Source organism: Saccopteryx bilineata, chromosome 12, assembly GCF_036850765.1.
Source record: "Saccopteryx bilineata isolate mSacBil1 chromosome 12, mSacBil1_pri_phased_curated, whole genome shotgun sequence".
NCBI classification, from domain to species: domain Eukaryota; kingdom Metazoa; phylum Chordata; class Mammalia; order Chiroptera; family Emballonuridae; genus Saccopteryx; species Saccopteryx bilineata.
Window position 1 is genome coordinate 3657518 of NC_089501.1, and position 16987 is coordinate 3674504.

At 35.2% G+C, this 16987-nt stretch overlaps 1 protein-coding gene across 3 annotated transcripts in view; it reads right to left on the reverse strand.

Moving 5' to 3' along the window:
* The window catches only part of SEC63 (SEC63 homolog, protein translocation regulator), a 99453-nt gene that overhangs the window by 45045 nt on the left and 37421 nt on the right, over positions 1–16987 (reverse strand). For all 3 annotated transcript variants that reach the window (XM_066247668.1, XM_066247666.1, XM_066247669.1), the window contains 6 exons: positions 11698–11812; positions 9528–9640; positions 5329–5390; positions 4478–4536; positions 3194–3244; positions 1732–1840 (listed from right to left, as the gene is read on the reverse strand). In XM_066247668.1, coding sequence (XP_066103765.1) covers positions 1732–1840; positions 3194–3244; positions 4478–4536; positions 5329–5390; positions 9528–9640; positions 11698–11812 — 509 coding nt within the window. The remainder of the gene's footprint in view (positions 1–1731; positions 1841–3193; positions 3245–4477; positions 4537–5328; positions 5391–9527; positions 9641–11697; positions 11813–16987) is intronic.

Sequence of the window (16987 nt, forward strand, 5' to 3'; positions counted from 1 at the left end):
GTATTTTTCATATAAACCACTATACTATAAACCTACTTTGCTCCACCATAAACTAGCATTATTCTTGTTAGCCTATACAAGCTCTGTAATGACTGGCACTATAGTTATCAATTTTACCTTACAGTAGAAAATACACGCAATGTATATTCACAGAAAGCAGGAGAACATAAAAGTTAAACGCATAAACCCTGGAGTTTTCGCTTCTTAGCTATATGACCTAGTCCTAGAGCATGTTTTTCAACCACTGGTCCCAGTCTGCCAGAAATTTCATGCCGGTCAGTGAAAGAGTTAACCACCCTGATGTTGTATAAAGATTACAGACCCAATGATCTTAGTTGCATTCACTTACACTCAGGGTGATTTCTGCCTTAGCAATCTCCAAAATAACTATTTTCACCAGTCCCCAAGTGTAAAAAAGGTTAAAAACCACTGACTTAGATAATAGTCTTCACCTCTCAATGGATCTTAGTTTCTTCATATGAGCCTGACACACAGTAAGCACATTAATGTGTGAGCTATTGCTATTACTACCTTCAAATATTTTCATGAAAATTGTTTCTAAGATGGCTATATAAATGGTGCCAATACTAAAGTAACCAAGAATATATAACCTAACCCACCAGCTAAACAATATTTTAATTCAATTAATTGTATAAGACTAAGTACCGCCCTCAAAAATGAAGCAGAAATCAAGATAACTGATACAAAAAACATGTTAAAACATTATAAACATGAAATATTTTTCATAAGGAAATGAGTTCTATATTAATATTCTAATCCAGCATAAGGAAGAGTGATATGTGTGCATAAGGTAGAGTAACATTCACTGGTGCCTCAGAAATAAAAAATCTGCTCATTCCTCAGAAATATAATCTCAGTCATGTGATCCTGAGGAATCTCTTTCTCATTATCAAGAAAGATAGTAAAATTGACAAATCTAAAATACAGAAAAGCCCATTTAGGTTTTGGAACAAAAAAATGCATTTTCCAGTGAGGCACAATTTAAAACTTGTATCTTCTTTTTTCTTTCTAAGGAGGGGAAGAGGGATATCCATGATTTCTGCATAGCAGTGATTCTGAAAGGCAGTATTATATATTCCAGGTATAAAATTTACAAAGTTAGCTTTATGGGATCAAAGAAAGTATTTAGAATGGTACTTATTATATAAGAAATCTTAAAATAAGACTCTGGGAATGCACTATCCTGGCAGTTTTCTTTCAACACACCCAAGATCTCTACTTATTGTATTACAATTAATATGCTATATCATACTGGTTTATGGCTCAGGAACCAGACTGCTTGGTTGGGATCCTGGCTGTTTCATTTATTCTGTATCCCTGGGTTTAAGTTTCCTCATCTATAAAATGTACTTAAAAATGGCACTTACTTAAAGGGGCATAGCAAAAATTAAGTGAATTAATGTATGTATAGTCCCCAGTAATGCCTTGCACATAATAAATACTCAAGAAATGTTGGTACTATTATAAAATTCACCTACATGAAACTCTAACATAAAATTTCTGGGGGAAAAACACACCTATAGCTGTGTTGCTGGGAATAACAGAAATAGATCAAGAAATGTGATAAAGGTGTTAGCATTTTCCTCCAGCTTTAGTTACATGAACTATCAATAAAACCGTAAAATGGAATTTCTCCAATTAAATGTGTATCAACTCCACATAAATGGCTCAGAAAATAATCTAACATCATAGTTACTTAAAGTTACTTACGTTTCATATCCATATTTCGAGTTTTATAAACAAAATAAGTATAAATCTGTGTTGTACGTATTAGAATCTGGTCTCCACTATAGCGTATTGAGCGATACCACCAAGACCCCTAAAACACAAATAAATTTAAAACATGAAAACTATAATAAATGTTAAGTTTGATACAGAATATGTCTATGTTGAAATTTTCTAAATGTTCATAAATCAATAAAAATACCTTAGTTTTGGAACAAATGCCTTCACTACATATTTCAAGTTACTTATTTAGCAAATATTTATTCTATCTGATGCCAGAATATCAATCTATCTCACTACATATATATCATTAAAACATTTGAAATTTCAGCTAGAAATTGTTTGAAAACAAGATAAGAATTTAACAACCCATTACAAGAAGCAACAAGCTGGTTCCTGACACCTAGCATATCTTCAGTAAATATTTAATAAATAAATGTAGAAGGAATTTTATAGTTGATATACTACTTTCATTTACATTATTCCATATAATTGAATTCTCACACAAAAATCCTATGAAGAAGGCACAACAGGTTAATTATTAGCCCCACTATAGGTCTCAGGTACTATAAGATCAGAAATTCCGCTACCAATCATAAAAGTAATAAACAGTAAAATCATAAAGTTTACTATATTATTTTTAAAACTGAGGTTGCTCTATACATTGTGCTCCTAATATCTGAAGCAAAAAGTTTCAGAGCAATACATATAGTAAAATTTTTTAAATGTGTACATACATATAGTAAGATTTTTTAAATGTGTATGTATACATAATGCATAGAAAAATACTATTTAAAAGGGAAAACACCAAATTAAGCAGTAATTATCTCTGACAGAAATGGAGTTTAGGAGGTGATGAAGAAAAACTCATTTTAAACTCTAAATACATCTGTATTATATCAATTGTAACTTTTGGATTGGAAAGAAATTTAACATACTCAAGTGATGTCACCTTTAAAGTATAGCTGAATATAAGATTCCTAAATTTCACCTGACCAGGTGGTGGTGCAGTGGATAGCACATCGGCCTGGGATGCAGAGGACTCAGATTTGAAGCCTGAGGTCACTGGCATGAGCGCAGGCACATCTGGATAGAGCACAGGCTTACCAGCTTGAGTGCAGGGTTGCTGGCTTGAGCAACGGGTTACTCACTCTGCTGTAGCCCCCAGGTCAAGGCACATAAGAGAAAGCAATCAATGAACATCTAAGGTGCCGCAACAGAGAACTGATGCTTCTCATCTCTCTCCCTTCCTGTCTGCCCCTACGTGTTCCTCTCACTGTGTCCATCTTTCTTGCAAAAAAATAAATAAATAAAATAAAAAAGATTCCCAAATTTCAAGGATCAATGGAGTATATAATAATATAAATTACAATCTTACATGGACACTCCAAAGCATGTCACCAATTCCTTTTCCAAAAATATGTTAACAAAAAGAGCTAGAACTTACCACAACAACTGGAAGGATAACCATGAATGCTAATCCATACACAAATAAAACCTAGAGTTAAAGAGAAAAAATTATGACATTCATCAAATTATAACAACATCCATGAACACTTATTTTGAGGTTAACATGGAGAAAGCACTATTAAAAGCACTCCTCATGTATTATTTAATTCTTATTTTCAAACCCTCTGAGGAAGGTACCGTTATTATTTTCCTTCTGTAGATAGAGAACCTTCAGCATATACAGGTTAGATGACTTGTCCTAGGTCACATAGCTAGCAGGTGGGAGCTAGGACTGGCATTCTAGCTTTAGAATCTATGTTCTTTTCCACTATATAAATTACCTTTTCATTGGTCTATAGATAACACCAGCAAAACAGCTTTATAAATTCTATTTCCCTTCCGGTAAGTACCTATAATATATATATAATATATATATATATATCTCCCCACACCCTGGCAAGTGGTTAGTGACTTGAAAATAAGTAACAAAATCCTGCCCTGTTCCTTTGACTAAACATCAAGGAGCAACTTTGTAATATTCTGTTTGAAGTCTACTGGTCTCAGATTTTTCTCCTACTGCTTGATCCCAAAATGGCAGCTAACCTATCTTTCTCTTCTCTAGTATTCCCAGAGAAATTGTAAACATGCTAAATAAACACACTTACACAGAGCAACTATATACCTTAAAGATAACAAACATTAATCTGCCATAAAATAATATTAATCATTTCAAAACAAACTACAGACTATTTAGATTTTGGTTTTTATTATTTCAAGGATAGCTCCTAGATAATTATCTTCAAGAAAGTAGAGAATCATCTATTCCTGAACAATAGGAACTCCCAATGTTTCCAAGTTCAGCAGCTAAAACTGATTGAAGTCTGATATTCTACTGCCTCCTGAAGTACCATATGGAATATAAACCATTAAGTTAGCATATATTAAAATTAATTTAACCTGGGTAAATGTGATATGAAGGATAATTTCAATTTTAAGCACAATTTAAGATAAACAGTAGTTCCCCAAACCAAGGGTACTACCCAATCTGAAACTGCCTCCAAAAGAAAATCGATACAACTTGAAAGTTTTAAAACTACATTTAGAACACAATGCCCCAAACCAGCGACCTAATAATGGGAACCAATTCTTTTCTCCACTACGTAAAAAATTTCACAATACACAAATTAAAAATAGCATACCAGTATTTTCATTGTAATATCTCTCTTTATATTACCAAGATATGTCGGACACATTATAATGTGTCTTATTTAAATGCACTTACCAAAATTGAATTTTTCTGGTCAACTATCCAAGCTGGCAGAGCAATTCCAAAACTTGTGGCTAAAATAAGAAGAATATTCCTGTACTTCCAGTTTTGCTTATATCCCCAAATTCTGCCTCCTACCCCTCACAAAAAAAACTTAAAGATCATCTTCTTATGTGTGTTACCATTGCACAAGATAACAAATATATAGCTTGTATCAAAAACATTTTTCCAGAAGGAAAAAAAATATCCAATCTAAGTACATGAATTCCTTCTTCCTAAAAAAAAAATCTATATTCTTTTATCCTACCTGAGTTTATGTAAACACTGAATATTAAGAAAATGTTTTTTAAAGACAGCAAAGAAAAACATTTTTTTCATCCAATTTTTATAAACTACTAACTGAAAATGATGAATGACTACTCTTCCCATAAAATCAAAGTTCTATCTTCCTAACTAGTCCCTAGGAAAAAAAACAAGTTAAAAAACTAAAGGGAACTAAATTTACATATCTATTTAACTCCCTGTGGTTGTAATTTTCCTACTCATACAATACGAAAATCAAAATATTCTTTTCAATCGAATTAAAATTTTAAAAACATATATCATAGCCCCAGTGTTTTTGTTTTGTTTTAAATTTTTTTTCTAGATATTTTTATTTATTTTAGAAGGAAGAGAGAGAGAGAAAGAGAGAGAGAGAGAGAGAGAGAAGAGGGGAGGAGCAGGAAGCATCAACTCCCATATGTGCCTTGACCAGGCAAGCCCAGGGTTTCAAACCGGCGACCTCAGGGTTCCAGGTCGACGCTTTATCCACTGCGCCACCACAGGTCAGGCCAGCCCCAGTGTTTTTTAATCATTATTTACCACACCTTGAGGTCCATCTGGATTTCCAAATTCTTCCCAATTTTTCCGGGATTCTTCATCTGTTAAACTAGCATCAAAAAAAAAAAAAAAAAAAAAAAAATCAAAAGAACAAAATTTAATAGTTAGAAAGCCCCATCTGAAAAATAAGTACTTATATATACAAATTCAATTAACCAACCAAGTCATTTTTTGAAGATATTAATGTCAGAGATTCAAGAAGCGTGTCTCTGAAATCAGAAAAAATAAGGGGCCCAGGGAAACAAGAACTAGTGAGGCCTGATACAAATTCCTGGCTGCCCCTTGGCTCCTCACATTCAGCCACTTCAAGCAAGGAGATTTAACTTGCTAATACATTTTCTGAAAAGGCAGAGAGGATTGTAGGTACCTTTTCTTTCTTATATGCTCTACATTTTCCAAATTCTTTTTAATGAGCATGTTCACACTTAATGATATATACCTATTTTCTAAATATAAAATTAATTCATAATAATAATAATAATAATCCCTCAAACTGGCAACATATTTTCAAAAGAGAAAGAAGGAATATTTTCAAACACTGATTTGGTTATTTATGAAAATAAGTACCTTGACATCTTTAATCCTTATTTAACTGTATCTCTACTTAACACTGTTTCCATTATAGAATACAATGGAAAGTGAGGTTTCCCCGGCTCCTTATTTTACTGTGGCCTTAGTTTAAACAGTGTAAGCAGAGATACAGTTAAATAAGGATTAAAGATGTCAAGGTACTTATTTTCATAAATGGTGCTAAGATTCTTTTCTGTTGAGGGATGTTTCTCAAAAAACAGTCTGCCCCAGTTTACCTCTACAATTGTATACTCTACCCAAAGCTTCAGCCATTGTTTCAATATTCTGTCTTCTAATTACATTCTTTCCCCCAAAATAATTATCTCTGTCCCCTCTGCCCTTCTGCTGATGGCAGGATGATAAACTGCTTTATTCTCTATAAAATGCCCTTAGATTTTGCAAAATAAAGCATAGTTCACATCATAGAAGCACTTGATTTTAACCTGTAGACATACCTGATTACAATTCCATTAACTCATTCCTTAAACCAACTTGTACAACTGCTATGTGAGAGGCACCATGCTGGATACTCAATCAAATAAAAGGATTCATCAACTTTTTAAAAAGTAGTGATTTTTTTGCCACTTACTAGTGCTTTAGTATAATACCATTCCCAAGACTTAAAATACTTAATACCTAGGTGATTTGTTAATTTATATATAACAAGCTTAAACAAGCCCAATTAATGCTAACATAATTTTTTAAAAATTCAATGAGTATAAAGTTTCCTAAACATGATTATATCTCATAACTTTGGAAGTGGGGGTTGTATCATAGATCCTAACATAAATCTAATGGAATCTGTGCCCCTTTTGCTCTGGAATATAGACACATTTATAAATATATGTAAATTCTGTATTCAATTTCAGGATCCCAGATTATAAATTCTGATCTAGAGGATGTCTCACTAAATTATATATTAGGGGCTCTGAGTTTGCTATGTAGAGCTAAGAAACATATTCATGTGTACAATCACATGAAAACATGTTTTTGTGGGTTTTTTACAGAGACAGAGAGAGTGTCAGAGAGTCAGAGAGAGGGATAGGGACAGACAGACAGGAACGAAGAGAGATGAAAAGCATCAATCATAAGCTTTTCATTGCAACATCTTAGTTGTTCATTGATTACTTTCTCATATGTGCCTTGACCGTGGGCCTTCAGCAGAATGAGTAACCCCTTGCTGGAGCCAGCGACCTTGGGTCCAAGCTGGTGAGCTTTTTGCTCAAACCAGATGAGCCCGCGCTCAAGCTGGCGACCTTGGGGTCTCGAACCTGGGTCCTCCGCATCCCAGTCCAACGCTTTATCCACTGCGCCACCACCTGGTCACATCATCCTACAGAAACTTGGAGGGTTTTCCTTTTATTTGGTGCAGATTTCACATTTCTAACATCTTTTGTTGCTTTCCTGTGACCGGTCAAAAGTGCACCATGACTTTATGGATACACTGTAGGAATGACCCAGCTAATTTACTAAAATAGGTAAATAAGGGAAGAGAAAATTTCCTGAATAACCAAAGCAAATTCTTTTTTTTTTTTTTTTTTTTTTTTTTCTTTTCATTTTTCTGAAGCTGGAAACAGGGAGAGACAGTCAGACAGACTCCCGCATGCGCCCGACCGGGATCCACCCGGCACGCCCACCAGGGGCGATGCTCTGCCCACCAGGGGGCGATGCTCTGCCCATCCTGGGCGTCGCCATGTTGCGACCAGAGCCACTCTAGCGCCTGAGGCAGAGGCCACAGAGCCATCCCCAGCACCCGGGCCATCTTTGCTCCAATGGAGCCTTGGCTGCGGGAGGGGAAGAGAGAGACAGAGAGGAAAGCGCGGCGGAGGGGTGGAGAAGCAAATGGGCGCTTCTCCTGTGTGCCCTGGCCAGGAATCGAACCCGGGTCCTCCGCACGCTAGGCCGACGCTCTACCGCTGAGCCAACCGGCCAGGGCCCCCAAAGCAAATTCTAAAAAGATTTGTAGATCAAAGCCTGTAACTTTTGCATTCCAAAAGTTGCCTGAGTTATACTTAGGCTGCTACAGTTATACACAGATGAGAGCATCAACTCAGTAAGTCATAACTTGTATTTAGTAAAATGTACAGCTTTATCTTGTTATACTTGCAGTACAAGTTATAAGATTACAAAGTCTGGATCCCACAATCATTTACTTCTTCATTTGTGTGACACAGACCATCAACTAAGGCATTTTACATACAAAACATTCTATATCTCAATCATAAAAATGAGTTAAAACTAAAGGCCACATTTCATTCTTCTGTACTTTATACATCATTACAAGTCAGATTTCCAGTAACCTGAAAACAAACTCATGAACTTGAAAATGTTACAATACCTGAAGATTAGGGTGGAAAAAATAGCTGCACTAAAATTAAAACTATTAACTAAGTAGTCTTGTCTATCTAACTTCCTATGAAAATCTTCAGTTCTTCTTAAATTACCTGAAACCAGTAACTAAGGCAATGAAATATTTGTACAGTGAAGAGTAGAAGCTTGAAGGACACACATTTAAAAAAGGAGGGAAGGAGCCTGACATGTGGTGGCTCAGTGGATCAAGCGTCAGCCTGGAACACTTAGGTCGCCAGTTCGAAACCCTGGGCTTGCCTGATCAGGGCACAAATGGGAGTTGATGCTTCCTGCTCCTCCCCCTTCTCTCTCTCTCTCTCTCTCTCTCTCTCTCTCTCTCTTTTCTAAAATGAATAAAAATAATTTTTAATAAATAAATAAAAAGGGGGGAGAGGAGCCACCAAGAGAAAGACAGTCTTTTGGAGGACATCTGCTGTGCAGAAAAGAAAATGCAGTCAACTTCAGAAGCTCCTGAATTACAGAATCACATTCATATAGATAGCAAGCAATCCATAGAAAAGGGGCAAAAGGAGATAAAGTCAATGTAACTCGTATTATGCAAAAAATGGAAGAAAACAGTATTTCCCGAACTTCTATAGTTCACACACCACTTTTACTTTACTTGAGTATCCTACTATTTACTTATATTTTTTAAATCGGCTCACATTATATATCACTGATTCCTCAAAACACAGACATATTGTCTGTATTTTACTCTTAAACATAAGAGCTATGTAGATATATACCTATCATGAGACCTAAAGAATCCAGCTAACCTTTATCTCTGTAACAGTAATGTTCAAGGAATAACTACTTCTAATTTTTTAAAATTTATTGGGGTGACACTGGTACTTCTAATTGTATATACTCTATCCTGTTTCCCAAAAATTAAACTGGTCTTTAAGAGTTTAAATGAGACAAGCTATACTGCTAAGAGAAATAGATCTAGCCTAATAAAAAAGCCTAGACATGAAAACAGGTGTAAGTACATCCTCTTCTAATCAAGATGTATAGTAAAAGCTCAATTAACATATCACTATTTAATTTAACCAACTTCATCTGGCAAGTACACTACTCTAAATTACTCAAAATTAAGGTTACTGAGATTAGCATTTTAGCATTGCCAGACAGTACTATAAATGAGATTCAGCATATGAGGTCAGCAATTAATTAAAGTGTATGACAACTATTTTATTTACTACTTTATTCAAATAGAAACCTATCTTTACCACTCTTAAAAATGTGTACTGAGTTCTATAATACTTACGCAGCGTAAGCTTTTGCTATCCTCATGAACATAACTTCATCACCTCCTTTATCTGGATGATATTTAAGTGACAGCAGACGATATTGTTTCTTAATTTCTGCTACTGTTGCCCCCTAAAATGAAAAGGTTTATCTTAGTATAAATAAGCACAATGTTGCAAATACAAAATACATCCCATTTTGAACATAAAATATAAACTACTCAATATTTCCAGAAAGAGAAAATGAAGTTTTGTTGTTTTTTTATTTTTATTTTATTTATTCATTTTAGAAAGGAGAGAGACAGAGAGAGAGAAGGGGGGAGGAGCAGGAAGCATCAACTCCCATATGTGCCTTGACCAGGCAAGCCCAGGGTTTCAAACCAGCGACCTCAGCATTTCCAGGTCAACGCTTTATCCACTGCGCAAATGAAGTTTTTATCGTATATATTTTGTCCCATAAATTTCACCCCATGTGTTTTAAATAAAAATATACTTATTTTGTCCAACATATTTATTTTATTGAGCACCTACAATGTGCTATCACTACTCTAGGCACCAATGACATGAGACTAAAACCATGAACACAGACTAAACTGCACAGGTCCACCTATATGTGGATTTTCTTTTTATATTCATGGATTTCACATCGCAGATTCAATTAAGTATGGATCAAAAATAGTCTTTTTGCATTCTCAATCATAGTTTCCCAACTGCAGACTGCAAATATTGTTTTCCCACTAATAATGATGATAAAAAAGGGCTAATTGACAGGACCAGCACCCCAATCTCTACATTGTCAAGGGTCAACTGTAATGCCATATTTAAATAAAATAAAAGGATGGTGACATTTAAATATCAAAGAATGATCACAGTAAATTAAGTCTTGCTGAAAAAACCCTCTATCCAAAGTTAGTTTCCTTTTTAAGAAATAATCTGAAGAATATCTTGTTTTATATGCTTGTCAAAATTTTAATATTAAGTAAATATTTAACATTAGTTGTTTCCTAATTAGACTCATTTCTACTAACAAATTTTCCATATTGACTTTTCATAGCATCAAACTGCCCCCAAACTTTTTTTTTTTTTTTTGGTGACAGAAACAGAGAGAGGGACAGATAGGGACAGACAGACAGGAAGGGGGAAAGGAGAGAGGCACCTTAGTTGTTCATTGATTGCTCTCTCATATGTGCCTTGACTGGGGGGCTACAGCAGACCAAGTGACCCCTTGCTCAAGCAAGCGACCTTGAGCTCAAGCTGGTGAGCCTTGCCAAACCAGATGAGCCTGCACTCAAGCTGGCAACCTCAGGGCCTCGAACCTGGGTCCTCCGAGTCCCAGTGCTTTAAACACTGTGCCACTGCCTGGTCAGGCTGCCCCCAAATCTTTTAATCTTTAAAATCTCTCAGTGACCATGATCAGCACAATAAGAAAAAACAGATGATAGGTATACTTTTCTTCTACAAAGCAGAAAACCAGAAGTTAAATAACTCCTGATCTGAATTAAGTCATCTACTGAGTAGACATTAGAAGTTAAAGAAGTGGTTTGGGGGGAAAATGGAAAGAGCACCCAATTTAGCTTGGCTACTACAAAGTTATGGGACCCCAGACAAGATACAAATTTTCCAGGCCTCATTTTCACCATCAGAAAAAAAGGCTAGATGACCGCTAGCATTCGTTTCAGTTCTAACTTTCCATTGATACACTTAAAAAACTAATTTTCTGTTGAAACCCATCAATCAAGTTCAATCAAGAGATCACCCACGAATAAACCCAAGGTTAACCTGAATTTCTATGAAAAGTTCTTTATAAGTCATAAAGAGTTAATATTCTACCTTCAGTCAGCTAACACAGGGACATAAGATTTCAATCATTCAACTGACATACAAACCTCCTGGTTTTAACTTTGCATTAAACCCACCTTACATGTCTTTTAAAAATATACTTCTCATCTGATCTTCAAATATTCTTACATTTTAGCAATTACAAATCAATCCTTAATAAGATGATAATCATCTATCTCTGTAGCTTAAAAAACTGAATAATAAAAAATAATGGGTTAGATATTTTAATAAAAAATTTAACTGACTGAAGCCTTATTTTTTAGGCACAGTCAAGTTTCTTTTAGGTTGTGAACTTACAGTATATTCATGGGGTCATTAAGCTAATGTGCATTATATAAAAATACTACTTACGGGATCCAAATTTAATACTTCATAAGGATTATATTCTTGATATTCTCGGTCTGTTTTGGAAACTTTGTATGCAAGGAATAAGAATAATGCCCATCCTGCAAGCAGAACTATTTTCCTGTTTAGGAAAAAGATAAAATAAAGTAAAAATAAATATATCTATATGGTTTTCCTTTAAGAGTCATTATAGCAAGATCAAGGCATAAAATAATCAAAAGTAGTTTCATATCATTATGCTATTGATTCAAATTCTAAATTCCTGTTATAGCAAGAAAAGTGTCTTTTTCACCTTTGAATTTTCTAAAATCTTGTACAGTGCCTGGCATTTAATATTCTCTCAGTTACTACTTGCAGAATTTAAGTACCAAAGTTAATTCAACTAATTAGAATATTACATTCTATCAAAACACATTAATACCAAGTATTCAGTAAACCACTTCATATAAAAAGTAATTTTTCTTGACCTTGTAATAACACTTTTAGCAAGATAAATCATGAAAAATAATAGGTCAATTGCACAAAGATGAATAAATAGCCATGTTTATAATAGTAAAAGTTTGGAAACAATCTAAATGTTCACTTATACGGAATTAAATAAACCAAGACAGCCACACAATGGAACATTTTTTAGCCATGGAAGATATAGAAAGATATACATAATAGGTTGAAAAAAGATATATAAGGACATTTGATTTGGGGAAATAACTAATTTCTTCTCTCTGATATGTTACGTTTAGTGAAAATATTTAGAACACTGGTATTACCAGTGTTGGACACACTAAAGAAAAAAAAACTCTCATACACTCTACATCTGAAAGAATACAGGTATCAAGAGAACTAAAGAAGTACCGTATTTCCCCATGTATAAGACACACCTTAATTTTGGGGCCCGAAATTTAAAAAAAAGACAAGCACATAAAAGCAGGAAATGCAAGTTTAAAAAATCTACAACCACTGTATAAGATGCATCCCGTTTTTAGACCCCAATTTTTTTTAAAAGGGTATGTCTTATACATGGGGAAATATGGTACATATCCTTTTAACTATCCATCTACTTCAAGAAACTTAGAAAATAAACTAGAATTAAATATTACATATAAAGTGTAAAAAAGTAGTTACAGATGTAAATAACAGCAGAAAATACACATATACATAAATGCCTACCAATAGAGTATTACACAAATTAACAGTATATCCAGAGTGAAATACTATCTAGCCCAGGCATGGCCAACAGTGTTTGCCCCAGGCCAGATTAGAAAGAAAACTTTTTTCACGGGAAGGACAAAATATTAAAATTAAAAAATATTAAATACAAAAACAATTCGTTTAAGTAAACAAAATTTTATTATGTAATTTGCTTATGAATAAATGTAAGTAATTTAGTACAACAAATTAACAAAAAAACTAATGTGATGTGTTGAGGCACTTTGCATCGCCTATTATTTTTTAATATCTGGCTCTATACTTATAGTAGCTATTCTTAACAGAGCCTCCAAATGTAAATCATTCGATCTTGATCTTGTACTTTTATTTAGATTCACTAAAGAAAAAGTTTGTTCACAAATATAAGATGAGCTGAAGATTACTAAATATTCCTTGGCGAGTTTTTTTTAAATTTCCATATTTTCCATTATTCACCTGCTTATAAAAATTGCACAGATGAATACAAAAGTTGTAAATCTTAATTTTTATTTATTTATTTTTTGGTATTTTTCTGAAGTTGGAAAAGGGGAGGCAGTCAGACAGACTCCCGCATGCACCTGACCGGGATCCACCCAGCATGCCCACCAGGGGGCAATGCTCTGCCTATCTGGGGCATTGCTCTGCTGCAACCAGAGCCATTCTAGCACCTGAGGCAGAGGCCATGGAGCCATCCTCTGCGCCTGGGCCAACTTTGCTCCAATGGAGCCTTGGCTGCGGGAGGGGAAGAGAGAGACAGAGGAAGGAGAGGGGGAGGGGTGGAGAAGCAGATGGGCGCTTCTCCTGTGTGCCCTGGCCGGGAATCGAACCCGGGACTCCTGCACGCCAGGCCGACGCTCTACCACTGGAGCCAACTGGCCAGGGCTGTAAAACTTTATAATGGAATTTTTAAAAAAAAATAAGTATCGCGAATCCATTCAACCAATTATTGGAAGTTAACCCTAGATTAGTCACACGCGGAATTCTTTTCTGCGTATCACTATCTTCTTAAATATCTCGATTTCCAATAATCAAAGACGCTTCCGCTTCTGAGTAGCTGAGATTTTAACTTTCATTATTGTACAATGGTTAGATATCGTAGTTTATGTATAACGATTTAAAAGTACCACTTATTTCATTTCCATAGTGCGTGGTGCAGAGAATATTAAAAATTTAATCACAGGCCACATAACTCATTACGCGTGCCAAATGTGGCCCACGGGCCATATGTTGGCCATGCCTGATCTAGACACTAAATATATATATTTACAGTGGAAGATTATCTTCCTTATATTATTAAATTAAAAAACACACACTTTCAAAGCTGTATGTACATGTAATATAATCCTCTTTTAGTAAATAAGCTTATTATAAGTAAAAATATAGAAAGGTAAATCTTAATAGTGGCTATCTTTAAGTGATGAAATTGAATGATTTGTTTTTATATATCGTTTGTATCACAATTTGTTAACACTGACTAGGAACTGTTAAAGACAAAATGAATTGAATGGGAACTAATCAAACAAAAATTGGAGTGACCTGTTTTCAAAGACATGAAGGAAATGTTCCCTATGTGTAAGCTCTTTTATTAGGAACCTAGTTTTGGAATGATGCTAGAATCCAGTTCTAACCCATCTGCTTACCTTTATCAGCCTGAGTTTTCAAACAAAATAAATCCCCAATGTCCACAGTTCCCTAAGCTTGTGCCACCATAATGCTTTCGCTATCTTGGATCTTTCTACCTAGAATTTCCATTTCTCTCCTCTGCCTATCCAAACTTTATACATCCTTCAAAATTCAACTCAAATTATTCACCCTCCAAGAAGCAGCCCCTTAATCCTCATCAATGGGGAAACTAGTTACAGTCACAAAGAAGCATAAACTATGACTTTCCTTCTCTGACTCGCTGCAAGCTCCTTGAGCACCTAGACAGGATATTAATTCAGTTTTGACAAACTTCAGAGTAGCTTAAACAAAGTATACACTGAGATAAAAATTTCTTTCCATCCAGCCAAACTAATGCTCTAAACCTTACGAAGGGCATAATAAATACTGCAAGACTGCAGACAGCTTCCCACACTATTCTACACGCTGAAAGAAAATAGAGCCCCACCTGGAACACAGACCCCTTTTGCCTCTATTTAAGGGGAGGTAGTTACAAACACGAGCTCTAGAACAAAGCTACCCAAGATGAAATCCCAGCCTCACCACTTATTAACCAAGAGATCTTAGCAAGTTGCTCAGCCTTTTATAAGTCAGTTTCCAACTTTTAGGGTAGATCTGAGAACCAACTGATATTAGAAGGTGCCTCCGAGACAGCAAATAATCAATTCATATTAGATATTGGCTGTTATTAGTAACTCCACCCAAATCTCAGTTCACATTACTCAGGGAAGCCTCTCTGTCTAGAGCCAGAGTTAAGAGCCTTTCCTACACTCTTTCATCCCTCACAACCCTTACTAAACTCTATTATCATTGTTTACTTACCAGTATCCCCCCAGACTGTAAGTATATAGTTGAAACATGTCTATTTGTTAATCACAGTATACTGGAACCTAGTATACTACCTAATACATGTACAGTAGGTGCACAGTAACTACTTATTGAATTAATAAAAATAATTTAAAATACTAATTTTTCAACTCGAAACTAAAGTTTGCTAATACCCCCAATATACTAAAGAACACATGAAAATATATTTCATTCCCACACAAATTAATAACCTCTGATTTTCTTTTGCCAGTTCTTGCAACAGGCTAACAGAACTCAGAAGCCAATGGTGAAATTAAAAACCACTGAAGCAAGAGTTAAAAGGAAACAAGGGTAGGAGGAAAGGGGAAAAGAACATCTAGGATATGCTACACCCCTTGTTAGATGCTTTATTTGTAGCATCTTGATCTCAGAGCCAAATAATGGGAGGAGAGCAGAAGCTCATGGACAGAACGTCAGGCTGATGGAATAACTACCACAACTAGTAAAACCATGCTCCAACTTCCCGACCCGCCAAACCAAACGTGGAAACAAGAGACTACATCCTTCTCTGTGACCAAATTTTTTAAAAAGCTTGTTTGGTCTGTTTGAAAAGACAACCATTTTCACTACATATAGCTTCAGTGATGAATTAACTTGTGAGAAGTCTTGTTGTTTTCTTAAGCATACTTTAAAAGTTATTCTGAAAGCCACTTCCAGAGATGAGAGTATTACACAATGACTGCGTAATTTTGAAAGAATACTTCAGAGTTAAGTACCAAAAAAGGTTTTGATGGTTTCTAACCTTATCTAAATTGTTACCAGTATCTATGAAACTCTTCCTTAAACATCCTTTAATCTTACTTCCAGTTAAGTAAGTCAGTTTATTTATCACCGAAGAGAACTTCACAGAGTTAAGTCTTTTTTCTTGAAAACCGGGGTTCAAATACCCACAAAGCCCAGAAAAAAAAGAATATTTGCCTTGCTCCTGCATAAAGGTTTAATTTAAAGTAAGAAGCAATAGCAAAGAATAAACCGTGAACATGAAACTTGTCTTATAATCACTAATTGTGCCTTTTAGGTTCACATTACTGAAGAACTAAACACCAAAGCAAGACTTCCCTCCCTCTATAAAGGTACTAACCCAGGCAAAGTCAAGCCTAAAAAGGAAAAACTGCTTAAACCCCCTGAAGTTGCACAGGTATGTTGAAAACTATCATCATTTAAACCAAGATTAAAGTATAATTGGTTAGACTTTTACTAATTTCCTGTTAAGTTTTCCTCTCCTATCTACTGGATAGTTAAATGTAGGTTAATTCACAAGATACAGTCCTCCAATAATGACAACTCTTTCACCTCTCAGTCTTATCTATAACCTCTAAATTAATGACTTAGGCCAAAGATCCAAAGCCTATGCACTAACCTCATAGCTTCACAAAGTCCAACAGGCCTGCTCTAATTAAACATGCTAATGACCTGTTTAAGAGATGGACCTGGCCCTGGCCGATTGGCTCAGAGGTAGAGTATTGGCCCAGCATGTAGATGTCCCAGGTTCGATTCCTGGTCAGGGCACACAGGAGAAGTAACTATCTGCTTCTCCATGCCTCCCCTTTTCCCTATTTCTTCTCTCTTCTCCTCCTGCAGC